The 23715-nt window shown below is 47.4% G+C and overlaps 2 protein-coding genes across 4 annotated transcripts; one reads left to right on the top strand and one right to left on the bottom strand.

The window, feature by feature from the left end:
* Nucleotides 1–611: 611 nt before the first annotated feature.
* On the top strand, nt 612–12045 carry ZXDC (ZXD family zinc finger C). 3 transcript variants are annotated; one of them, XM_062636951.1, is made up of 10 exons: nt 612–1707; nt 2442–2594; nt 3090–3168; nt 3282–3412; nt 4048–4218; nt 5079–5764; nt 6264–6348; nt 7945–8114; nt 8716–8817; nt 9823–12045. In XM_062636951.1, the coding sequence occupies exons 1-10, from the start codon at nt 627–629 to the stop codon at nt 9907–9909; spliced, it is 2745 nt and encodes a 914-aa protein (XP_062492935.1). In that variant the 5' UTR covers nt 612–626; the 3' UTR covers nt 9910–12045. The 3 variants fall into 3 exon arrangements, with proteins under 3 accessions (XP_062492935.1, XP_062492925.1, XP_062492941.1); XM_062636941.1 differs by having other exon boundaries at nt 7942–8114; XM_062636957.1 differs by lacking the exon at nt 8716–8817 and having other exon boundaries at nt 7942–8114.
* Nucleotides 12046–12481: 436 nt separating this feature from the next.
* On the bottom strand, nt 12482–23463 carry CFAP100 (cilia and flagella associated protein 100). The gene is made up of 15 exons (XM_062636961.1): nt 23302–23463; nt 22824–22915; nt 22522–22628; nt 20997–21189; nt 20334–20401; nt 19472–19635; nt 18806–18889; nt 18119–18294; nt 17893–18040; nt 16942–17004; nt 16467–16637; nt 15524–15659; nt 14883–15085; nt 13362–13455; nt 12482–12705 (listed from the first exon to the last, which is right to left on the bottom strand). Exons 1-15 carry the CDS (start codon nt 23361–23363, stop codon nt 12592–12594), a joined length of 1875 nt encoding a protein of 624 aa, XP_062492945.1. The 5' UTR covers nt 23364–23463; the 3' UTR covers nt 12482–12591.
* Nucleotides 23464–23715: the final 252 nt, after the last annotated feature.

Genomic DNA, 23715 nt, shown 5'->3' with positions numbered 1-23715 from the left:
GGGACTGCTCCTCGCTGCCACAGCAGGAGGGGCTGGTGTGATTTCCACTGCAAATACGGGATATTTTTACCTTTTCCTTCAATATTGGAGAGCCAGGTGGCAGCTGGACAGGAGAGAAAAATAGGTTTTATGGGTTAGGCGAATCCTTAGGATTTTTTTTTTTTTCATAGGTTCAACTGATTTGAGTAACAATATGTTATTATAGAGCCTCTTGCCTACCCCCAGGCTATTTTGCTGATGTATTTACCTATTCTAACTCTCCAACTATGGTTTGCAAGCTTGGAAGTGCTCCTCTTTAGCACAACCTCTTCCTCGCTATTAATAGGAATGGACAAATCCCGGGACAATCCCCAGATCCTGAAATAATTCCAATTGTGCCTCTGTTAGAGGTGCAAATCGCTGTGCAGCGCCTCGCTGGGGTCCGGTAGCCCGCGGACATCCTCCCCTGGGGCAAGGGGACCTCGACCGTGGCGAGCAGCCCAGGCTCCGCTCCGCGACTCCGCGCTCCGGGTTTCCCCGGCGCCTCCCGCTCCGCTCCGTAACTCCGCGCTCCGGGATTCCCCGCTGCCCCGCGCCGGCCCCGCCCCGCGGCTCCGGTTTCAGGCGCTGCTACAGGGACCCCCAAGATGGAAACGCAGGGGCTGCCCGCCGCGGAGGCGGCCCGGGCCCGGCCCGGCGCGCAACATGGCGGCCCCGCTGCGCCGCCCGCCGCCCCGCGCCGCCCGCAGCCCGACTGGGACCCCTCGCCCGCCGCCGCCTCCTCCTCCTCCGCCGCGGCGTCGGGCCTCTACGTGAGCTTCCCGGTGCTGCTGGTGGAGGAGAAGCCGGAGGCCAGCCCGGCGCCCAGCCCCTGCGCGCCGCCGGCGGGGCCCGCGCCCGACAACGACGGGCTCCTGCTCGTCCTCAACGTGGTGCGCGGCGCGGCCGAGGCCGGCCCGGGAAGCGGCGAAGCGGGACGCGCCCAGCCCGGCCCGCCGCCAGCGGAGCCGCCGCCGCCGCCGGAGGAGGAGGCCTCTGGAGCGGTGCCTCCTCCGCCGCCGCCTCCCCCGCCGCTGCCCCCCGCCGGCGGCGATGGCGGCGGGGCGGAGGACGGCTCGTTCTCGGGGACCATCACCATCAACAACCAGAGCCTGGTGGTGCGCATCGAGAACGGCGTCCTCACGCTGGGCCCCGGCGCCGAGCAGGCCGCGGGCACCGCGCCGCCGCCTCCCCGCGCCACCGCCGCCGCCAGCCCTGCCGAGCCGCCAGGCGGGCCGCGGCCGCGCTCTCCGCCGGCCTTCCCGTGCCCGGAGCCGCGCTGCGGTGAGGCCTTTCCCCGCAAGCAGCAGCTACGGCTGCACCGCCTCTCGGCGCACGGCGGTGGCGGTGGTGGTGGTGGTGGCGGCGGGGAGGAGGACCGCGGTGCGGCGGCACGGCCCTTCTGCTGCCCGGTGCCGGGCTGCGCCTGGTCGTTCGCCACGGCCTACAAGCTGCGGCGGCACCTGCACTCGCACGACAAGCTGCGGCCCTTCGCCTGCGCGGCGCCCGGCTGCTCTAAGCGCTTCACCACCGTCTACAACCTGCGGGCCCACAGCCGCGCCCACGAGCAGGAGGCGGCGCACAAGTGCGAGCTGTGCGGGCAGCGCTTCCCCAGCGCCGCCCGCCTCGCCGCGCACCGCCGCCGCAGCCACCTGGAGCCCGAGCGGCCCTACCGCTGCGACTTCCCCGGTAAGCCAGAGCCGCCGGGCCCGCGGCCCCTCCCGTCCCCAAAGCTCGCTTCTCCTCCTTGCTGGCCCTCATTCCCCTCCTGAGTCGTGAGGAAGAGCCAGCTCCAGGTCACTTGGGTTATTGAGGGTGCTTTGAGCGACCTGGTCTCATGGAAGGTGGCCCGGCCCTTGACAGGAGGTTTACATTGGCAAAGGGGAGATTGAAATGAGCTCTTAGGCACAAGCTCTTCTCTGTGAGACTGCCCAGAGAAGCTGTGGCTGCCCCATCCCTGGCAGTGTTCATGGCCGGGTTGATCACAGGGGCTTGGAGCAGGCTGCTCTAGTGGAAGGTGTCCCTGCCCGTGGCAGGGGTCTGGAACTGAATGAGCTTTAAGGTCTTTTGCACCACAAACCATTCCATGATTCTATGACAGTCTGGGAGCTGGAGAGTGCTGCGCTTTCACTGGTCAGTTTACCACGTGGCTTTGTGCTGTTGTGAAGCGCAGTATGAGTATTTAGTGATGTGCCTTACACCAGGCTGTATGTGTTCTGATTGCCCACCTGGGCTAAATGATCATAGTCCTTGGGAGTAGTGTAGTTTAGGATTGCACTGGTTGGTTTTTCTATGTACTAGGATGGACTATCCTAGAAGAAGGATCATGAAGGTCCCTCACTAAAAGTTTGGAGGGAGATACTGCAGTTTCCTGATTCAGTTTTGCATCAAGCCCATGCGCTGTTTCCCTTCTCTCTCCCCAGGCTGTGAAAGGACGTTTATCACAGTGAGTGCGTTATTCTCCCACAATCGAGCCCACTTCCGAGAGCAGGAGCAGTTCTGCTGCTCGTTCCCTGGCTGTAACAAGCAGTATGACAAAGCCTGCCGACTGAAAATCCACATGAGGAGCCACACAGGTATCTGTGAGGGTGACTTGGACCTGGGAAGGCATGGGAGATAATACATGAGCTTCAGTGTGCTGGGAAAACTGTTTTCTAAGTGTTGCTTTGTTGAGTGAAGGTTCTTAGATGGGTTAGAAACCAACTTCAGACTGTTGTAGTCAACATACAGTCACAGGTCATGAAAACAGAGCCCATTTCAGTTGTGTTTCTAGTTTGAATAACCCTGTTCTTGGCTATTGAAGCATCTTCATGGTGGCTCAGATTAAAAAGACATGGATCAGTCATTAATTATTTGTGCTTCCTGATGTATATGGAAAGATGCAGTAGGCTGGAGTTAAAGAAGGCTCAGGCTGTCTAAGAGGGAAGGGGCATCACAGTACTCTGCAGTGACTGGCAGGAGAGGGTGGTTGAGTTGTCTTAAATGGATTCAATTGAAACAGCTTCTGAGATCTTCTAGTAGCAATGTGCTTGTCCCTATTAGATTCTTAACATAACCTTTCTTTGCTTAAGGTGAAAGGCCTTTTATCTGTGACTTCGAAGGTTGTGGCTGGTCTTTCACCAGCATGTCCAAGCTGCTGAGACATAAAAGGTAACCTTTTCTGGTTATACTGCCCTAAATCGCTTGCTGCTTGTTTGGTTTTCTTCCATTACTTAAGCAGCAGTGGATTTAATCATGCCAATGGTAATTGCCTTCCCTTGCAGGAAGCATGAAGATGACAGGAGATTTATGTGCCCAATAGAAGGCTGTGGGAAGTCCTTCACAAGAGCAGAACACTTGAAAGGCCACAGTATAACTCACCTTGGTACAAAACCATTTGAATGTCCAGTAGAAGGTATTGGTCCATTCTAATGTGTTAACTGGTAGTTGTGCGTATGTTGCCTAAAGATTGTGTGTGTTTTCCCAAAGCACAAGTTTTGTTGTGGGGTTGGGACAGTTTAGAGTGGAGTCTTCTAACAGAGTTTGAAGAGGTAAAACTAAGTAGGTTGGATGGAGCTTGGGCAAGCTGCTCTAGTGGAAGGTGTCCCTGCGTGTGTCAGGAGGTTGGGACTGGATGAGCTTTAAGGTCTCTTCCAACCCAGACCAGTCTGGGATTCTATAATATCTTGCTTCATAAAGTAAAGCAGCTCTGCTTGGTGATCGTTTCTCTTTTTAATGGTTTTGCCAGCAGTCATCATGAAGAGGTAACATTTAATATGCTGTAGCAGGGAGAGGTTTTGCATTGTACTGCCTGACTTAAAGAGTTTCTTGTTGTCAGAAACAGGTTGTTGCACTGCCCTACCCACTGAGATGTCCTTGATGTAAACCAATGCAATATGTGTTTGATTTTCTTCTGATTCCTCTGAATGCATACATGGGCACTGCAAATAGAGTTCGCAAAGCTACTCTCATTTATTCTGTTGAGACACTAAATAGCAACATCAGATTGAAATCAGATGGCACTTCAAAGCCTTGTATATCTCCCTACAGGCTGTTGTGCAAAGTTTTCAGCACGAAGTAGCCTGTATATTCACTCCAAAAAACATCTTCAGGATGTGGACTCCTTAAAGACTCGTTGCCCTGTACCCAGCTGTAATAAGTTTTTCACTTCCAAACACAGTATGAAGACGCACATGGTCAAACAGCATAACTTCAGCCCAGGTAAAGTAGTCGTTTCAAACTATGGGATGGTGCAGTGGAAAACCTGGATGTCTTTTTAAGGAAAATGTGTATTTACTGTTGTTGAAATCTGAGCCAAATGGCAGAATCTTCACCCAGACTGGAATTGGTTTTCCCTCCCTAAAATTTTTAGTGGCACCTGTAACTGAGTATCAGGAAGTGAGATTTGAGCTTGACCTGTGTTATAGGGCCTATAAGGATGCTGGGGAGGGAATCTTCATTAGGGACTGTAGTGGTAGGACAAGGGGTAATGGGTTAAAACCTAAACGGGGGAAGTTTAGATTGGATATAAGGAAGAAGTTCTTTACTGTGAGGGTGGTGAGGCACTGGAATGGGTTGCCCAGGGAAGCTGTGAATGCTCCATCCCTGGCAGTGTTCAAGGCCAGGTTGGACAGAGCCTTGGGTGCCATGGTTTAGTGTGAGGTGTCCCTGCCCATGGCAGGGGGGTTGGAACTGGATGATCTTAAGGTCCTTTCCAACCCTAGCTGTTCTGTGATTCTATGAAATTGCAGCTTTTTGAATGAAGTAGAGCTTCTCCTTCTCCATGCCATCCGTAAAACATGAGCGAGGACCAAAAGCTCTTTGTTTTGCACTCCCACTCCTCTGCAACCTAACTTGGTCTGGTCTGCCTTGGTGGTACTTTTGGCAAGTGCTCTTGTAACTGAAATTTCTCGATAAAGGAGTGAATTTCAGTAAGCTTCGTGTCCTTAGATCTGCTTTCAGGGCAGTTGGGAAGTGTTTCAGTAGGCTGAGTTTGAAGCTTCCTCCTTTGATCATTCATGTTTTTCCTCCTCATTTTCTGATGAAAGGTTTATCTTAAAGCCATACCTCTTCTCTTCCAGACCTCCTCACTCAGCTCGAAGCAACCAGCTCCCTCACACCCAGTAGTGAGCTCACTAGTCCAGGACAGAGCGATCTCAGCAACATAGACCTCATATCCCTCTTCTCCAACGTGTCTAGTAACAATTCTGGAACTGCAACAGACATGGCACTGGTGAACTCTGGAATTGTCACCATTGATGTTGCATCGGTGGGCTCAACACTGGGAGGAAACCTTCCTGTCAGCACCAGTTCTTTGAGCCAGGCAGTCGACCCCTTGATACTGGTGACGAGCAGCGATATGCCACAGAGCCTGGACAGTTCTCTCTTGCTGGGAACCAGTGCAACAGTTCTACAGCAAAGCACTTTAAATTTGGATGATGTACAGACTGTCAATGCAGAAGCCTTGGGTTCCCTAGCATCCCTATCGGTGAGGAATTCCAGCCAAGATGTGCACGGTTTGACATCCAGCAATAATCTAACCATCGACACAGCCGCTTTGACTCCTTCTAGTAGCCTCGGCGGTACCAATGTGCCTGAGTTACTAACACCAACTAAAGCTGAACGCAATCTGCTTCCGAGCTCGGATGTTGTTGGTCAACAAGAGGGCAGCAAAGTAGTGACACAGTTTGTCTTCTCCAACCCTCCAGGGAGCTACAGTGCGCAGAAAGAAATGGACCTTGGCACCGTAACTGGCAGCTCATTTTTGGTATGCAGTGACTGCTTTACCCGTGGATAACTGAGATACCTCTTAGGGAGACCTCTCAGGTTTTGGCTTTTTTTGTTGAAGGACGTGGAATGTTATGTTGAATAGGTTGTGTCGTGGATTAATCAGAAGTAGATTGGGTGTGGTAATAAATCCTCTTAAGAAATACTGGAATTCTGGTGGGGAAAGTTAAGGGATTAGAAAATGAACATCCGTCTATCTGAGAAAGAAATGGGATTTACAAGAACACCCAAGAATATGTGGTATGTCTTGTGCATTTCATCCCAGGGAAAGATTTGAGCTGGGAGAGTAACCGAAACATCTTCATCTCGGTCCTCATTCCCATTTTGAGTACTCTTCTCTTTCTGTTTTACTGTGTTATAGAAGACTTAACTTTTAGTTTATGTTACAAAGTGAATGTGGAGCTAACTTCTTTTTGTGTTCAACTCCAGATAGGAAGTAAGAAAACTTTGCATCTCTTGGCTTTATTTTCTTTCACCAGGAGAGCAGTGGATCTGCAAGAACAGACTACAGAGCCATTCAGCTAGCCAAGAAAAGGAAACAAAAAGGGAATGGGAGCAGCACAGGTGAGAAGCCATTCGTTTTGTTCAGTTTCCTATATACAATTCAGGGGTTTGGCACTGAAATGAGAGCAGGAATCTGAGAACATCCTAAAGCACCCCATCCTGTTCATTGCTAGTTAAAGTACTTATGCATGTGGTGTGCCATCTGTTACTCAGGATAATTGCATTCTGTGCAATATCAAATTCACAGTAAGCTTATAAGGAGATCTGCACCACATGTTTGATGAGTGTTAACAAGACACTGTCTCTCCATCTCTTAATCTGCTTTTTGATTTCTTCTTAAAATACATAATTGAGATCACTTTGCTTTCTGTTGCCTGTGCTTTTGGTCTTACCTTATTGGGTTTTCTTTTACTCAGTACAGACATTGAAAAGATCAGCTGAGTTTGTTTCACTTCTCTGTTTCACTTAGTCACTGTATATGCAGTGTTAAGGAATTCATTTCTTGGTTATCTAGAACTACTCTAACCCCATTCTTTGATTTTAGCCTAGTAGGGAGCTCTTGTGCAGGGTGAGGTTTAGGTCTTGATTTCAAATGCATCCTCTTTTGAACTCATTTGACTCAAAGCTGTCTGATGTGGATTATAAACTGTTACTTTGTCAGATCAGATGTGGTCTGTGTGAGCTCAGGTGTTTTGAGTTGTGTCTATCCTTGGGGCTGGGGTGGAATATCACATATATATAGTTTAGTTCTTCCTTGCTGTCTCTCAGACCTTCCACCTCTGACAATCAAGGTGATAATTTCTAAGGTGAGTTAAGAGACTAGGTTTGAATTAAGCACTGTCATGTTTCTGTATCTGTGAAAGTCTTACTTGTATAAGTTCTGGTTCAGTGCATCATCACGCAGAGGGATAACTAGGTTTAACTAGGTTGAATGTACACTATAGAGGGAAGTTCAGTGTTTAAAAGGAAGTTTTCCAAGCCTTTTATTTACTATAGGTTTAAAACCCAAAACATGGAGCAGCTGGCAGGATTGTATCCTGACATTTATTTTGACTAGGCTTTTGGTTTTCAGCATGTGATACAAGCAACTGGTTCATCAGATTTTAAACTGGAAAACGCTTAAGGTTGTGGTAGTTGTGCTTCTGCAGCCTGTTCTACCTAACAGTCCTTGGAATCTTACTGTCAATAGATGAGCTTCACTGTGCTTCTGTTACAGTTTGGGAGAATGATGAACATGACTTTTCATGAGATGAGTTGCTAATTAAAAATAGAAAATGCAATTCTACTTCCTAATTCCTTTGTAGAACTCCACAGGCATGCTGAGGCTTCTGGGCTACCACAGGGGTGAGCAATAAATCACAGCACTTTGTGATGTGGTTTTAATGGCATCCCTAGATTTAGTAGGTGTACTCAATGATCTTAAAGGTCTTTTCCAACCTAAAAGATTCTGTGTCAAAAGGTGCTCGGTCAGCAGTTGGAGTTCATCAGCTGGTTCTTGTCTGGCCTTGTGGCAATTATCAGATGGTGCTTAATAATACAGTACTGTTGGCAGACATCTGTGTAGCGTAAATAACTGCATCAAATTGAAAACTGCTAGCAGGAAACTGGCAAATTGCTTCTGACCATCTCAATCCTAAACCTTCTCTCTTTTAGCAGCATCTGGCTCTGGTCAGAGGAAAAGCAAGGGTGGTAAAGTGAGCCCTACCAACTTCTCATCATCCGCTCCTGGCAGTCGACTGGGTGGCAACATAGTTCTGCCAAATGGAGGGCTGACAATAAGGGACCCTGCCACTGGAGCCCAGTATGTGCAAATTCAGCTTCTTCAGGTAAGAGCTGAGGAGGAAAAGCTTGTTCATCTTCTGTTAGCCAAACTGGCACATTTATGGAAGGACCTGACTACCTGCCAACTCGGGTACTACTGCCCCAAGATGGGGTTTTGAGATCTCTGGTATGTACCATGTCGCTTAGGGCGTTTGCCTGCAAGAAACACTTGCCTTGGAAGTTTGTATGAAAGTGGCTTTAGAGAGATCTAGAAATGCCAGGAAACAGAGCTGGTTCAATAGTACAACTGCTGGAGGCTCAAACAGTTGTGTTGTGGAAACGGGTAAGATGTTTTTATTTGGTTCAGTAGTAGTACTCAGTCCAGCCTGGAATATATGGACACTGTAGCTGTAGGGAGCATCCTTTTCAGCTTCTGAGGCTGGATACACTTGATGGAGGGAACACTGTGATGAGTTTTAGCCAACTTCCATTTTGCATGGTGATCTTTCAAGGGCTGATTTAAGTGGCAGTTACCTTTCCAGATACCTGTGTGGCTCTAGACCTTATGAGTAGAGTGGCTTTATCAGATGAGGCTGAGTGAAATTTGCCACATTGTGCTGAGATGCTTGGAGGTCATGTAAGTGCATTATGTTTCTGTATTCACAGGAGGATTCCCCAGGAGAGGGGGATTTGCCCTTTCAACTGAGTTCTCAGTCTTCCTCATCGCATTCTCAGCTTACAGTGGATTTACCTGTTCACATACTTCAGGTACAACATGTCGGAGCCCTTGGGCTTTATTACCTAGTGTGAAAGTGAAGGCAGTTTAGTGTGAACACTCTGGTGTTCAGCCTAATGCAAATACTGTGTTTTTCATTGGGAGCTTAATTTCACTTACAAGAAGCAGAGAGCTGGCACTGCAAGATTGATCTTGTGTATGTTACCAACCTTTGACATATCACAGGTGGTTGTTTTTCTTCGTCTGTTTCTGAATAATGCGTAACTAAATCTATTCATTTACTACTGAAGTACTCCATCCTTGTTTTCTTGATCCCATCTTGCAGATATGAAGTGGGTCAAGAAAGAGGATCAGGCTGCAGCAGAGGTGGGAAGTGGGAAATGAGATCTTGAGCCTAGATTTCAGACTGGTGTCTAAATGGGAGTGCAGTTAGGTTAAAAAGCCTGCTCACTTCTCCAGTTTTGGTTTCACTGCTTGCCCGTGGTCACTACTGAGTATCAGTGGTGTTTGAATGCAGAAAGCTTCATGGAGCATCTTGTGTAAATGCTTTGGTAGCTGCTGTTCTGGTAAACTGGAGCAGCTGAGAACTGAGCAGTGAAGGATTGGCAGGTACATAAATCACATTTTCTACTTGACCCTGTGGGGCTTTGGTTTTGATAGACTGTGAGTGTAGTTATTCTTAACCAAGCTTCTCCTGGATGGAAAATAAAGCTTTAGTATTTGAGAGGAGCACTTTACTGTGATAAACCTAGAAATACAAGAAGAGTTCTAGGATTGTTGGCCATGGTAGAGAGTTAATACAGGAAAAACAAATAGTGATTTTAAATTTATCCCCATTAGTAATGCTTATCTGAAGTGTTCCAAAGAAAAACCTTTTGAGGGGGTTCTCCAAAGTAGGAGAGTTTTAGGTTTCCTCTGAGCCATTCAATGCATTTTTCTGGTGTTGGCTAAATGTCAAGGTGATCTTACTGATAAGCATTCAAAGCATCGAGAGATGAAGGCACTGACCCCTTTGTGCTGTCTCTTTGCTTTAACAGGAGCCACACAATTCCACTGAAGATGATGCAGGTTCTGATAACTCTCAGTTCACTGGAAGCACAATAAACTTACAGGATCTGGAATGACCGTTATTAAGAAGAGTTACTTGAAAACAAGTTGGGCAATCACGTCTTGACAGAGTGAGATGACCGTGGTGGGTCTTTTTCCAAGGAAAATAGGAAAACCAGGAGTGCTGGATGATGGTTGCACTCTTTGCAATGTGCTAGGGACAGTTGCAGCTGAAAGATGTTCTTACAAGATGTAAATCCCACTTGATGTGCCTGTGTAAGATACCCTGTCTGCCTGGAGGCTGGCGAGGCTGAGGCAGACTGCTGTACAGTGTTGTTTCAGGGAGAAGTGCTGTATTAAACTTCAAACTGAGGTAATATTTACTGTTTTCACAGGAAAGCAAGTATTCTACAGCTAACACGAACAAATTCATCCTGCCTACAACAGTTCAAACCTTCCTTCTGCTGGCCTCCTCTGGAGCCAGTGGCCTTGAGGAATTAAGAGCTAACCTTTGCAAGTGTTCTTCCATACACACACACACACACACACACACACACAAGTAGTTGTTTTGGCCCCTGTGTTTTGGCAGAAAAGTGGACTAAAAGTGTCACACGTAACAAAATGAATGTCCCACACCATGAAAACGAGATGCCCTCAACTCTTTGTTTTAGGAAGTTAGATTCTAACCGTTACCTTAGCTGTGAATCAGTTTGTAGCTCATGTTGAGTTTCTCCCTTTCCTCGCTCCTGCATCCCAAATACTTTGCTGAATTCTTCCAGCACAACTTGAAAACTGCAATAGAACTGTACTCACTGCAAGTGAGGAGTGAGGAGTCCAACAGCATCCGAGAGGTTCGTTTCAGCTTTGTGTTCCCTTTCCGGGGAAGAATGTTGACTGTCACGTAAATTGAAGCACCTTGATTTTATCTCATCTATAAACTGCTGCCAAGTTACCTGTGAACTGGCCACTACCTTTTTACTTTGGGTTGGGTTGTTTTGTTGGGGATTTTTGTATGGAACACTGTTTTAACACTTGTTCTTTCTTGCTGTCCCATACACGTCGAGCTTCCAACTGGTTTACAGACTATGCCGTGGTCAAGAGTATTTTATGGGGGGAGACAATTGTTACGTAGGAAGATTTGCCCCACTGAAAGCCTGCAGTTTCTCTTGGGGGGCGGGGGGGGAGGTTGTATGTACTGTACTTACCTGGATTGCAGACGCCTAAATAACTATAGGGTTGTATAGGAAACAAGAAAACCACCTTTGGTTACATTTTAAGGTAGTAATTTAAATGTTTCTCATGGTGATGTACTGAATGCCTATCAAAAGATGTATAGGAGTTTGCTAAGGGGGTGTATGTGCTGGTTTTTATTCTCAATGAGGTGTGTGTATGCACGCATGTGTATTTTTGTACACAATAGGATATGGCACGCAGGAGAAGGTTGTGATCTTTCTAACCTTGCACATATTTATTTTACAGTCAGACTGGTGTTGAACTCACACGAGGTCATTCAGAAACGCTTTTACTTCCTGTGCCTTTTGAGCGATGTATGTGTCCAGATCAAGGCTTTTTCCTGGTTGAGCACTAGGGGAGAGAGGAAAGGAAGCATACAGGTTACCTTCACCTTCACATCCTGGTTTGTAGGCAGTGTTATATCCTTTGGTTGAACCAGTTTTATTTTCCTGTCTTTAGTGTTGAGGTCTCTCTGTTCCTCTCAGCCTGAGTTTACAGCTTATGTCCAGGACTCTCTTAACCCTCTCAGGTTGGGTTTCCAAACCAAGCTCATTTGGTAGATGAGATCTTCTACATGGTGGCTGTAGCTGCAGCATGGAGTTCACTCCTGAGAGGTTGAAAGGTTGAGGAGGAATCATCTGGAGGACTTCTGGGTCTTGCTCTAGTGGTCACCGTGCTCTCCCTGGAAGCTGAGATGCCTCTAGCTCCCGGTGCCTGCATTAGCATTGCGCTGTTCTCAAGGACCATACCAGTTCTGAATCTATTACAATGGCCAAGGAACACTCCATCTTTTTATGGGACTTCCAACCAAATCTTTCTACTTCTGAAAATGTACCTCACTCAGCTTTGTAAGTGAATGTAAAGTGCTAACCTCTTGGGGCCGAAAATGGGATCACTTGGCTTGGACTCCATTGCTGGCAATGGATACCTGACGAACTGCTGGTGCAAAAGGGTTAATAAAGCTTTTTTTTTTATGGTCAGTTTGTCACTGGGTGGTGTTCTTTGGATGGATGCAGCTGGCCTAAAGCTAGCTGTTAGCAGCTTGATTTCTGCAGAGCTGCTGGTTTTCCTTTGCTTGTGTCTTGTGCGCTGTAGTGAGGTGGTCTGTAATGAAACCCATCCCTTGGATTAAAGGCTATGCTTAGCTGTGGGTTTTTATAGTCCTCCAGCAGATCTGTGGTTATAATAAATGTCTTGTGGGTGCCTGACTTAGTTGTGCCTTAACAAAGATTGTTGGTAGGACTGTGATAGATCTCACTAGTCAGGTTTGGAGGGATAGTGCTATTTGCATCAAAACCTGCATGAGGAAAGCATCATTGCTTTGAAGGAACCCGAGAAGCAAAATGTGACAATTTAAATTCATTTATTTAGGCAAAAGATGAGTAGAGGGAGAAAAGGGGCTGTGGCACAGCATCTTCCCCTGGGATTTTGGGGTAGAAGAAGGAGTGAAGTTGATCAACCAAGCAAGAATGTAGACCTATGAAAAAGCAGCATCAGCCCTGCATGCTGTGGGTGAGGCTGTGTTGTCAGGTGAAGTAATAGAGTTGTTCCTCCTTCTCCTTATCTATTTCTTCTTGTTTGGGCTTTCTTTTCGGCTTCTTGGGAGGTAGGACAGAGCGAAACATCAGCCTCCTGCTGGTCTGCAGAGGAAGAAGAGTTGCCTGTGTCAGTGCTGCGCTGGGGCAGTGTGTCTGATCCACACCTAAGTCTGATTCACCTTGCCATGCTCCTGCTTGAGCGGCCATGGCCTCCTGCTCTCTTCTGGGCAGGTTTAAGTGTGTTTTATTCCATTAGAAAATAAGTGTCAGGCACTTCAAGGCCATGCATGTGCTTGTGCATCAGCTTCTACAGCCTGCTATTGCATCAGCTTCTACAGCTTGCTATTGCATCAGCTTCTACAGCCTGCTATTGCACCTGCAACTGGTTTCTGACTAAAGTCTTATTTGTACTGTTGAGGAAAGCAAGTCCAAAGAAATAGCTGATGGACACTGCAGAACCGTATTGCTTTAACTTGAGTAAATGGGCTTGTTCTCAATAGCCCATGTCTTCACTGTCGTGTTGACCCATGAAGTGTGCATCAGGAGCTGTGGCCTAAAGCTTGCACTGTGCTGGAATAACCAGTGTTACTCCAGCAGTTGCTTAAGTTACATCAGTCCTGTAAACTGAGGTACACATGAGTGTGGGTGCCACCCCCGAACTGTACCACTCTTCCCTTAAGTCCTTGATATTCAGGTACCCCCAGCTTCCCTGCAGTGGGGCTGTTTGGTGAGGGACTCCCATGGATTCCTGCACTTACCTTCATTTCCCCAGTTGCTTTCGACCTTTCCAGGGCCTTTTTCAGTCTTTCCTCCTTCTGCTTCTCCTGTTGTCTCAGCTTTTCCTCTCTGAGCCTTTTGAATGAAGGATGAATTAAATGCATCAAATACACTTTTGACACATAACATCAACATCTAACATTTCCTCTTGCATCTAATAGCGTAAGGCCAGCGGAGCAGAGGGGTTGGGTATAGCTGATGCTGGAGTCCTGTTGCTGGGAAGGTGGTGAGAGGGAAACGCTGTGGCTGATCCTGTCCTTTCTGGAGTGATGGGTGGAAGAAGCACGTCAAGCTTTGCAAATGGAGAGGTTGGATGGTTGCTCTCCATTACAAACATGCTCTGTACCGCTTTCAGCAGGTGACTTACACTCTACACTTGACAGGGATGCTCACCAGCTTTGGAGGTGAATGATGTTCATTGTGTCTGAAGCTCTCACCAGTGTAACCATGGAGCTACTTTGACTAAATGGGCACAGTGGAGGCTGATGTTAACCAGCTTCAATTCCCTATGGAAATGAAGCACTGGAACAGATCTGGGCTCACAGAACACTTTGGTGGAGAGGAAATGAATTCTAAACCTGATCTTCAGGAGAAGTTTAAATGTTCTTTGAGGGTCTCTTTTTTTTGTTGGTGGTGAGATTTGCTTTTTATCCGGGGGGTCAGACTCCTTCCTGAGTTACCCTCCTTCCTCCCCAGAGTAGAAGTAGCGTGTCCTATTTCTTTTGTAAGTTAAGAATGCAAAACCCTTTACGGAACACCAGGAGGAAGCATCACACCGTTTCCACTACAAAGGTGAAGAAAGATGCAGAGAAAAAGAGTAAGTAGGAGGACAATGTCACTGTTCTGGCTTTAAATCCTCATACTGTTTGATTTTTCTCTGCTGGATCTGATTCACTTGAGGATGGGCAGACACAATCAGCTCTCCAGCAGCATCTTTGCTATTTCATGTGTGTAAGCCAAAAGGAATGTGTCTCATGTCAACCTCCATGGATGGTGTTAATTTGCTCCTATTTAACTTAAGAGTTTTGTGGAAGAGCCATTTGAGGGCTGGCATTGCTGACAAATGCCCTTATGTACCTGCTGAAGCCTGACCAAGTATCAGGACACGTCAGACCTTGAGTGTGCTAAATCACCACAGAGCAGTGGTTTCCCTATTTAATCAGTTTAAATATTGTTACTGCAAACTGACTTCTCTCGGTGATCATTCTCATCCTTGAATCTGGTTTTAATAATTCACTTTTTTTTTATTATTTATTATTATTACTTGTTTTTAATTATTCCAGATTTGGCCTTTTTCTAATGTAGTTTCCAGGTTTTTCCTAATGCAGCTGTAAGCTACTGGTTGGGACATGCAAGGACTATGACTGTGAAGCCCTTACAGAAGTAAAATGGGATGGATTGGTCACACAGGCTTTCAGTTTCCCAGGTTGATCCTTGGCTTTGCTTTTGGCTGTCAGCATTAAAAGGAAAGGCCCCATTCCCAGAAGAGTGTCCTGTCTTACTTTATCTTCCGTTCCTTTTCCTTGAGTTTCAAAGCATGTTCTAGCTTTTCTGGTGGGATTCCCTCCACGCTGTCCAGTAAATCGTTGAGCCTTTCCTCCAACACCATTAGCATCTGCACTGTCTGCAGGTTTCCCTCACTGTCCCCAGTGCATTGGCAATAGACTTCCTTCACCTTCTCGCTCAGGCTCGCAAGAATTTTGTCCTAGAGATGAGAGGGGATGTGGTAAGAGGCTCTGCCCAGTAGAACCCCAGCATCCCTCCAAAAGCAGAGGAAATCAGCGCGCTTTAATTCCCTCAACAAAGCTCAGTTGCTCATTTCCCCCTTTCCCTAGCACCAGTGTCTGGCATAGATGGATAGATGAGGAGCCATTCTCCTGTTGGTCTCATCTCCCCAGCGTCGCTGTGGCCTGGGGTGGGTTGCAGCCCACTTGCCTCTGTGAGCCCAGCTCCTGCCTCATGGCCCTGCATGGAGCAGACACATCACTTTGCTCCTCAGTAATGCCCCAAACCTGCTCCGTTGCTGAGAAACAGCACCCATCCCTCCCCAGTGCAACCACTGCTTTCTTCCCAGGATGGGTATGGCTGGTGGAGAGGAACCATTTATGCACTAACCCCCCCTTGCCTTCATCTCGGCACGTACCTTGTCATCAGCTTTGCCTTCTCCAGAGGAAAAGAGCTGAACTTTGAGCTTCAGATCTGCTGCTCTCTCTTCTTCCTCGGCGATGGAGGACTTGAGAGTGGCCACCTGCTCTTTCAGCTCTGCTATCTCCGTCTCCCTAGGCCACAAGAGAAAGGAGGGATAGCGAAAGGGCATCTCTGAAACACGCGACTCCTGTGCTGCTGCTGCTGGTGCCTTCCAGCCTGGGACCATCCCTCCTGCTGCCGGCAGATGGAGGTAACACCTCGTGCCATTCCTGGGGAGCTTGCACCCGCAGCCCCGAGGCAGAGGGAACCAGGGATTTCTTGGAATAACAGCAATAACACCAAATGCTGGGGTTGGGGAGGGACCAGCGGCATGGCTGAATAGTCGGGATTTTATAATAACTAATGAGGGAAGTAGATTACCTTTATAAACTTTTCCAAGGGGATAAACTACACTTTAAATGGGAACATGGGTGCCTACCTGTCACTGAAACACTATACTACAAATACGCTTGGGTTCCTTGCTTCTTCTAGGAAGGGTTTGCACTGAGTTGGAATAGGTGCTTGTCTGGATCGCTCCAGGACATGCCTGGTGTCTTCCTTGGATCTTTCTGGGTGAGAATTACATGGTACTTCTGGCTGTTGTTTGCTCTGGGATGTGAATGAATCAGTTCCCCAGCCTGTGCTTTGAGGACTAAGGAACTACTGTCAAGCTCGAGTCCCATCTCCTGAATTACATGGAGGGGACACTTTGCTATGGGCTCACAAGATGATGAGTTGGATGGGCTGCAGCTTGGGCTCTATGGGGTGAGAAAGAGTCTTTGTTGTGTGCTGCATGAGCAGCATTGCCTGTGGTCTGCAACATGCAGCCCAACGGTGAAGTGCTAGTGGGGAGAAGAGGGGGTCACTTACGTTTAAAGCTGGGGCAGGATCACACTTACATGCTTTCATGTGTGGTGATAAAAGTCTGTAGGACCTTGTTCAGACTTTCCTCTGCCTCCTGGGATTTCTGGAGGATGGAGAACTTCTCATCCTCCATCTCCATGAAAAGAGACAGCAGTTGTTGGGGATCAGTAAAGTACAGCTCGGGCTCCTGGAGTGGAAAACACATGCTGTGAATCTCTGCCTTCCTCGTTTTGGTTTTCCATTGAAAACCCAATAACTTTCCTCATTTCCCAATCTCCCATTGTATAACGTGATATAGGATCATAGAATCATTAGGGTCGGAAGGGACCTCTGGAGATCATCTAGTGCCACCCCCCTCACTGGGGGAGGGCAAGCTTTGGGGTAATGGTAGGTTTTTGGCAGGTGATGGCTGCAGGAAGTCCTCAATAGCATAATGAATACTTAGAGGGTGAAAGAAATCAGTAACATCAGTAAATGACACAGGACAAACAGAAACTGTGAATATTCAACATGAAACTCCTGACCTCATCTTCATCCGAGCTCATTTTGGTTTCTGCATCCTCCAGTAAGGTCCTGAAAAAGCATTTTGTGTGTCAGCCCCTTGGAGAAATGCCAGCTCAAAGGAGACCTTGTTAGTGAATGAGGGGCACTGTTGGTGTTTGCTGCTGCTGTTTACTCCTGTTGGTAGCAGAGCCTGCTCATCACCTTCCCTTGGACCTGATCCCCTGTGCCACAGAGGGGTGAAAACTCCACGTGCATAGTGTCAATATCAGCCCACTTGTGTCTGCATCATTCCTGCCATGTGGCAGCAGCCCAGTGAGTGCAATGACTTGAGAGAACCTGGAATCTGCAATGCTCTGAGTGGAGGCAGATGAAATGGCCCTGCAGCAATGACTTACTTCAAACTCTATTGGTAGCCTGGTTTTTGGGGCTTGGGAGGTTCACCAGCCACTCCTGCTTTGCTTTTCCAAGCAATTGCTCTATTTGCCTCAAGAAGCTGGATCTGGACATACTTATCCCATAGTCCCACCTGCCCTTCCTCTTCTTGGGCTGGCCCTGCCTGTTACAGCAGTGATTCTCTGCCTGCATCCCAGCAGGTACTGCCTGAAGGCTCTTACTGAGAGCATTCAATGCAATGTGGGTCTACAGTGGCCTCAGGCCTTCATTAATGGCAAAACAACAGGCAGCTATTTGCAGGTCTATGATTCCTCCTGGGGTTACGTCAAGGCCACCCCAAATCCTTCTGGCAAGGCTCTGAGCAGAGGATTTGAGGATGGAGCAGGTACCTAGGTGCTGACTTGTGCACCTGATAGATTTCTACTGCTGGTTTGACTTGCCCCAATCAGACCCAGATCTCCATATGCCCCCAAAGCTGAGGAGTGGGTTTCCTCTATGCTGACTCCCTCAGCTGAGGGCTCCCTATAGTAGTTCAGTCTGTTGTGTGCATTGTCTTGTACTTACGTTTGCCTTGGTGACAGAGGCTTCAGGAGCTCTATGATGTCCCGCAAAGACTCAACAGTCAAAGGCTTTGAAGAGAGCAGGAAACTTGGCACATCCATATTGGTACTGCTGGGACTGGCAGCATCTGTCCCTGCTGCCCCACCTTGGCCTGGAGACAAGGAGGGATGGACCCTTAGAGCATGGGGCTGTCCCAGTGAGGGGTGGGCAGCTCTCCCCTGGCACTCACCCTGCTCTGCAGTGATGGGAGGTGAGGCATCTCTTTCTCTAGCACTGGGTGCTGTTTTCACATCCCTTGTGCTTGTGTTCCTTTTGCTATGTTTCCCCTGCCACTCTGAGAGTTGACGGAGGAATTTCCCGTACATCCTGTACTCCTTCAGATTGACCGTCAATTCGGATACGCCTCTGGGTTGAGAGAAGGGGACAGAGTTTGTTAGCAGGGAGGAAGAGCCCCTGTTTGAACAGGTTCTTTCCAACTCCTGATATTCAGCATCAGCCAGAGAAGCGACAACAGGGCACATATCTCCATGGACATGCAGAGACAAAGGGGAACCTGCCCTGCATGCTTTCTGTGGTTCCTCATGTGGCTGCTGCCTGGTCACATCCCTATGGCTCTCAGCTTGCTAGTTTGGGAATTCTTCCTGAAAAATGAATCCCTGGCAGTGTTCAAGGCCAGGTTGGACACAGGGGCTTGGAGCAAGCTGCTCTAGTGGAAGGGGTCCCTGCCCATGGCTGGGGGTTGGGACTGGATGAGCTTTAAGGTCCCTTCCAACGCTAAACCGTTCCAGGATTCTCACTCTTAATACTTTTAGAAATCTTCTTCCCCAATTCCCTGTTCCCCAAGGGTGGGAGGGTGAAGCACTGCAGGAGCTGTTAAAGGCTGGGCAGGAAAAGTGGAATAGTGTGCAACCGTTACCGTTGGAGTTTCTCGATTTCAGAATTGACCTCCTGGATCTCCTCCTCTATTTTCTTTGTCTCCTCTTCAACTTCTTTTTCATCACTGGGGAAGAAGGAATGAACATCAGCTGGGAAATGGTTCATCAGGAAGTGAGGAGGGATTTGAGATGCATATGAAACAGAGAAATAGATGTGAGGGGAGTGCTAGAAATCCCTGCTATCCATGCATCCCAAGGGATGCTTGGCTCCTGCCTGTATTGGCAAAGACAGCATGGGGGGCCAGTGATGCTTCCAGGTTAAAGTCTTCTAATTTGGCTGCTGATGAGCATCAATTGCTGTTCTGCTCTTGTGATACCCACGTGCTCAGCTGGCTCCTCTTAGGGGACTGCTCTTGCTGTGAGCATTCAGGCAGAGGCATCTCCCTCTCGTAAGGATGATGTGAGAAGGAGAGAAGTGGTGGGGTCAGCAGTAGGTTCCTTTACTGTAGCCTTATTAAAGGGTTTTGTAGTGAGGGGATCCCCCAGCTATTGTTCTTCCTCTCTTTCCTTGAATGTGCAGGGAGAAAGGGCTGTAACTCTGGACAAGCTCAGAGGATTTCCCAGCCAAAACCCTGCAGGAGGTAAAGCAAAAGACCTCCTGTGTCCAGTGTAAAGGGCACAGGGGTGGTTCCCTCAACATCCATTACATTTTCAGGGCTTGAACAAAGTTTTTCTGGTTCTCCTTCAGGAACTCTTCAAAACGGGCAGCTTCCTTCTTCAGGCAGTATGCAGCCTTTTCCACCTTCCTCTCCTCATTCCTTGCTATCTCCTCCAGCCTCTGAATTTCCTCTCTCTGTACCGTTATGCCAAACTGAAATGAACCCAAAAGGCAGCACAGTCACATTGGTTGGTTGGTGTTAAAGGTATGTTGCTCTAGCTTTGTGCTTGGTTACCTTATAGTTGGTGGTAGCGAGGGTAAGGTTTTCAAACCACGGTATGTGTCTTAACACAAACTAGGTACATAGGGGCCAGGAGATATTTTAGAAGTAATATAGCAAATAAAAGGTGAAATTAAGGACAGAAACCAGAAATCTCAGCACTGCATTAGCCCCTGGCTGACAAAGTTTGATTCAGTCTGTTACAGAACAACAATAGAGGTGAATAATGGGGATATTCCAGCACGGGTCCCTTATTCTGAGTTCAGAACAGCTCCCAGCTATAACTTACGTATAGGACAGCAGGAGCCAAACGGTCAGTATATATATGATATATATCACATATACTAAATATATATTTTTATATCTACTATATATATTATACAATGAAATAGTTGCTACTGGATGGTGCCAATGACCTATGTTCTTTTCTTGGTTTGGAATTGCTAAGCTATTGACTATGAGTGTCTTTAACACAGGACTTGGACAGCCAGTTCATGAGGTCTGATGTACTCCTCCTTGGTAGAATCTCTAGGAGATGGATCTCAGGGGAGGAAAACCCCAAAACCAAACAAAAGCAATACCAGGAACAGTAATGGAATTAATAGAAAGTAATATTCTTAAAGCCAAGTACCTCAAGTAAAGATATCTCTCTTATGTCATTTATGTAGTCACGGAAGGTCTGCTTGTTTGCTGGGTAATCTGCAATGAGAAGATAAAGCTGATCAGACTAGAGAAGGAAATATAGCCAAGGCAAAACACAGTGGACATGTAGGCTGTCATGAACATGGATGTGGCTGGCACTGGAGCCAGCAATACCAGTTATTTTATTGTAGTTTTGACTTTGTTTAGGATCAGTTTCATGTGGGCTTTTGTGGGGTAAAACCAGGTAGAATGGAGTGGGGAATCTGGTCCTTACAAAGATTAATGTCCTGTAAACATTAATAGCAAAGCTGCTCCTCATATCAGAGGCCCACATCCACTAAAATCCAACTTTAAGTCAGCTTAGTATTAACATCTCCATGACACAAGGTCCTACATGGCCCCAGCTGATTCTGAATGATCCCAGCTACTGTGAAGGCCACAGGGGATGGTGTAACCCAGGCCATGGAAGTGGAGGTGACACGAGCTCCATTGGCATGAGATGGAGATGGGCCAGAGGCTGGCACCATGCAGTGTGTGAGTGCTGTGTCTACAAGAGCTCACCAGAGTCAGCTAGAACTAACTCCTCTGAGTTTTGCTTTAGGCTGTCACCCAGCTGAGCAGCACCATTACAAAGATACCAACTGTTCCCTACCTCTTTTACAGGCTGTCTCCTGTAAAAGACTCTTCTGATGAGCTTTCAGTCTCTCTTCATTTGTTGCCTGTTTTCTGGCCTCCTCCTTTTCTTCCTGTTGCAGAGCTTGCCTTAACTCTTTTTGCTTTGCTTTTACTTTAGTAGAATAAGTGGGTTTCTCATGGATTTTCATGGTCTTCATCCTTTCACGTTCCTATGAGAAAGCAGTTATGTGGACGGTGTGATTATGTGCTGTGTTTGCTGTGGGTTTAAAGGCACGAGGGATTATTCACAGTCTAGAAGGTGGCTGATTCCCTGCTGCTGCACGTTTGCCTGGTTCATCTAACTAATACCCATGGTACTTGCTGTTGAGGCAAGTGAAACGCTTCCTTTCTTAGCATTTGTTCCCATTAGGTTGTTGATTTGTATTCTGCATCCAGCCACCAGCTGTGCCGGTTTGTACCTACTCACTGTCCTCATTTTGCCTTCCTGGGTTATTCCTGGGAGAGAATGGAAATTTGCAGAGATTCATCCTTCAAGTCCCCTATTAAAAGGGAACAAGAGGACAGCCCACACTCAATACTGACTATTCCAGCTATCACAAAGGCATGTAAACCTTCAAGTTCATGTTGAGAGCATCTGTTTAAACCCACCCCAGAGCTTTCTGGAAGGTAAAAGGTTGTTCATACTCGGTGCTTTCACATGGGATGAAGTGCAATTCATTGCTGTCTGCACAGTTTGGGCATGGGTAAGGCTGAGGATGTCACTCAGCAGACATCCTCAGCGCACTTCCTAAGCCCTTCCCTGTACTAATGAAGTGACTTTCAACCCAAGAGAACACCAGACTGAATCAGTCATCAGTGTGAAGTGAGGAGGCTCCCTTTGTGATTTTGAAACAAAGGCCTCTTGCTTCCATACCACTGCCTGGCTTCTGCAACTGTGTGCAGCAATCAGAGCTCTCAGAGGTGCAGTAGGCTGTTCCTTTGGATGGCATGCCCTAAGGGAAGTCCACTGTAGAAATAAGAAAGAGACATTCCTGGGACCCAGCTCTCTGGTCTGGTTGCAATTCCCTGTCTTATGGAGAGAAACCTAAGGCATGAAATCCATGTTATGCTTCTTCCCAGCCATTTTGTTTGCTGGCAGTTCAGAAGGTCACATCCAACATTGGAATACAGCTTTCCAAGCAGAAAGCCAAGCCTTTTGAAGTGGAAAGCAAGAGATCTTGCATCAAAGCTTTATACAGAAACATACAAAGTGCTGTTAGCACTGATTTCTTCTCCAGGAACACGAATGAGTGGTAAATCTTGGAGCAGGCAGACAATGTAACAACATCCACCTTTTGCACCAGCACCCAGCAAGGCTGTGCTCAGATCTGCTCTTGGTAAAGTTAATCTCTCATCATGGACTTGAAGCTGATCTGGGGGAATCTTAGCTAAATCTGGCAGCTATTATTTCTCTCATGCACTAGATTTTGGTGTTATATTCCTTGGTTGCCTGCCCCAGTGAACTGCTTGTGTATCCATTGACCTAAAGCACATATACGTACCTCCTGAGCCTCTTGTCTTTCCTTTTCCCTTATTGAGAAGATATCAAAATCTGGAGGAACTGCAGATGGGTTTTTCTTTGCTTTTTCTTCATCCTTTCCTGGGATTTCTGAAAAAAAAAAAAAAGGATGTAGAAGACACGAGGCAGAATATCAGGACTGGTGCAAAGAGGCTCTGATCTGCTGCATCCCACCTGAGCAGTGCTCAATCAAGAGCAGGAAGTTGGGCACAGCTTATAAGAAGCCAGTGATCGGCCTCTCCTTTTACCTAACAACAAAAAGCTGCTGGAGCATCATGGTCTTACCTGGCAGCACAAGCTGGGATTCCCTTCCAGTTTTGGAAAAGAGACTTTCAGATGTTGACATTGTGTGTGCAGATGACAGTCTTGACCCTGGCCCAAGGAAAACCATAAACACATCAGTCAGCTGGGACCTGCCAGTAGCTGATGCAGTAGGTTTTACAGACTGATGGACCCAGGGGTCTTCTGGATCTGAACCACTGAGCCTTTTGTGTCTGTAGGAATTAACAACAAGCTCCAGTCAACTGGAAAATATTTGTGTTCTGACCCCCAAAGGGAGATGTTCATCCCTGGCTAATGTAAAACACAGTCCTCCTTACGCACACACTGATGGGACAGCAAAGACAATCCAATTTGGAGACAACAAGCAACCCTTGCCTGTTCTTCCACCCGCATCTCCAGATCTAATCCACACCCATACTTTTTCATCCTCCTATTGCTGCTTCACAAGCAACATTTGTAGTCCCTAAAGCTCTTATCAGGAGCTGCTTCATTACTGTGGGTTTCTTGCAATAAGGCTGACCGGCTGTTGGACTGCACAGACATGCTGCAGGGAACTCTGTTGTGTTTAATGTTAGGCTGGCAAACTGTTGAAGGTTAGGATTTGCTTTCCCTGAATCCTGTCTCTTTTTGTAGCCTTTGCTGTGGTTCCTAGGGTAAAAGGTGTAATTGTAATGCGCTCACTTACAAAGAACAGATATACCATTGTTAAAGTTACCCTTTCATCAACAGAAGTAGTAAGCTGGGTCCAAAGAAGTATTAGTGAATTGATGCAGTTCTGCTGCTGGGACCGTTCCTGATGCTCACTGGCATAAGACATGGAAGAAAATCTCCTCTTCCACTCGCACTGGTTTTAGGGCTATTTTAGAGCATCATTTCTTGCTCTGAATAGCCTCCA

This window comes from Pezoporus occidentalis, unplaced genomic scaffold, assembly GCF_034315485.1.
Source record: "Pezoporus occidentalis ecotype Australia unplaced genomic scaffold, CSIRO_AGI_Poc_V1 ctg114, whole genome shotgun sequence".
Lineage (NCBI taxonomy): Eukaryota > Metazoa > Chordata > Aves > Psittaciformes > Psittacidae > Pezoporus > Pezoporus occidentalis.
The sequence above is the reverse complement of the archived record's forward strand: the minus strand, read 5'-3'. Positions and strand labels throughout refer to the sequence as shown.

Bases quoted from the DNA above. Each gene is read 5' to 3' on its own strand.
- ZXDC (XM_062636941.1), top strand. From the start codon at position 627: ATGGAAACGCAGGGGCTGCCCGCCGCGGAGGCGGCCCGGGCCCGGCCC. The intron at 3,169-3,281 runs GTAACCTTTTCT...CTTCCCTTGCAG, and splicing joins AAGCTGCTGAGACATAAAAG to GAAGCATGAAGATGACAGGA. The intron at 3,413-4,047 runs GTATTGGTCCAT...ATCTCCCTACAG, and splicing joins ATTTGAATGTCCAGTAGAAG to GCTGTTGTGCAAAGTTTTCA.
- CFAP100 (XM_062636961.1), bottom strand. From the start codon at position 23,363: ATGTCTGTGCAGTCCAACAGCCGGTCAGCCTTATTGCAAGAAACCCAC. The intron at 16,638-16,941 runs GTTGAATATTCA...AGAGATTCACAG, and splicing joins GATGAGGTCAGGAGTTTCAT to CATGTGTTTTCCACTCCAGG. The intron at 13,456-14,882 runs GTAAGACAGGAC...TTCATTCAAAAG, and splicing joins GAAAAGGAACGGAAGATAAA to GCTCAGAGAGGAAAAGCTGA.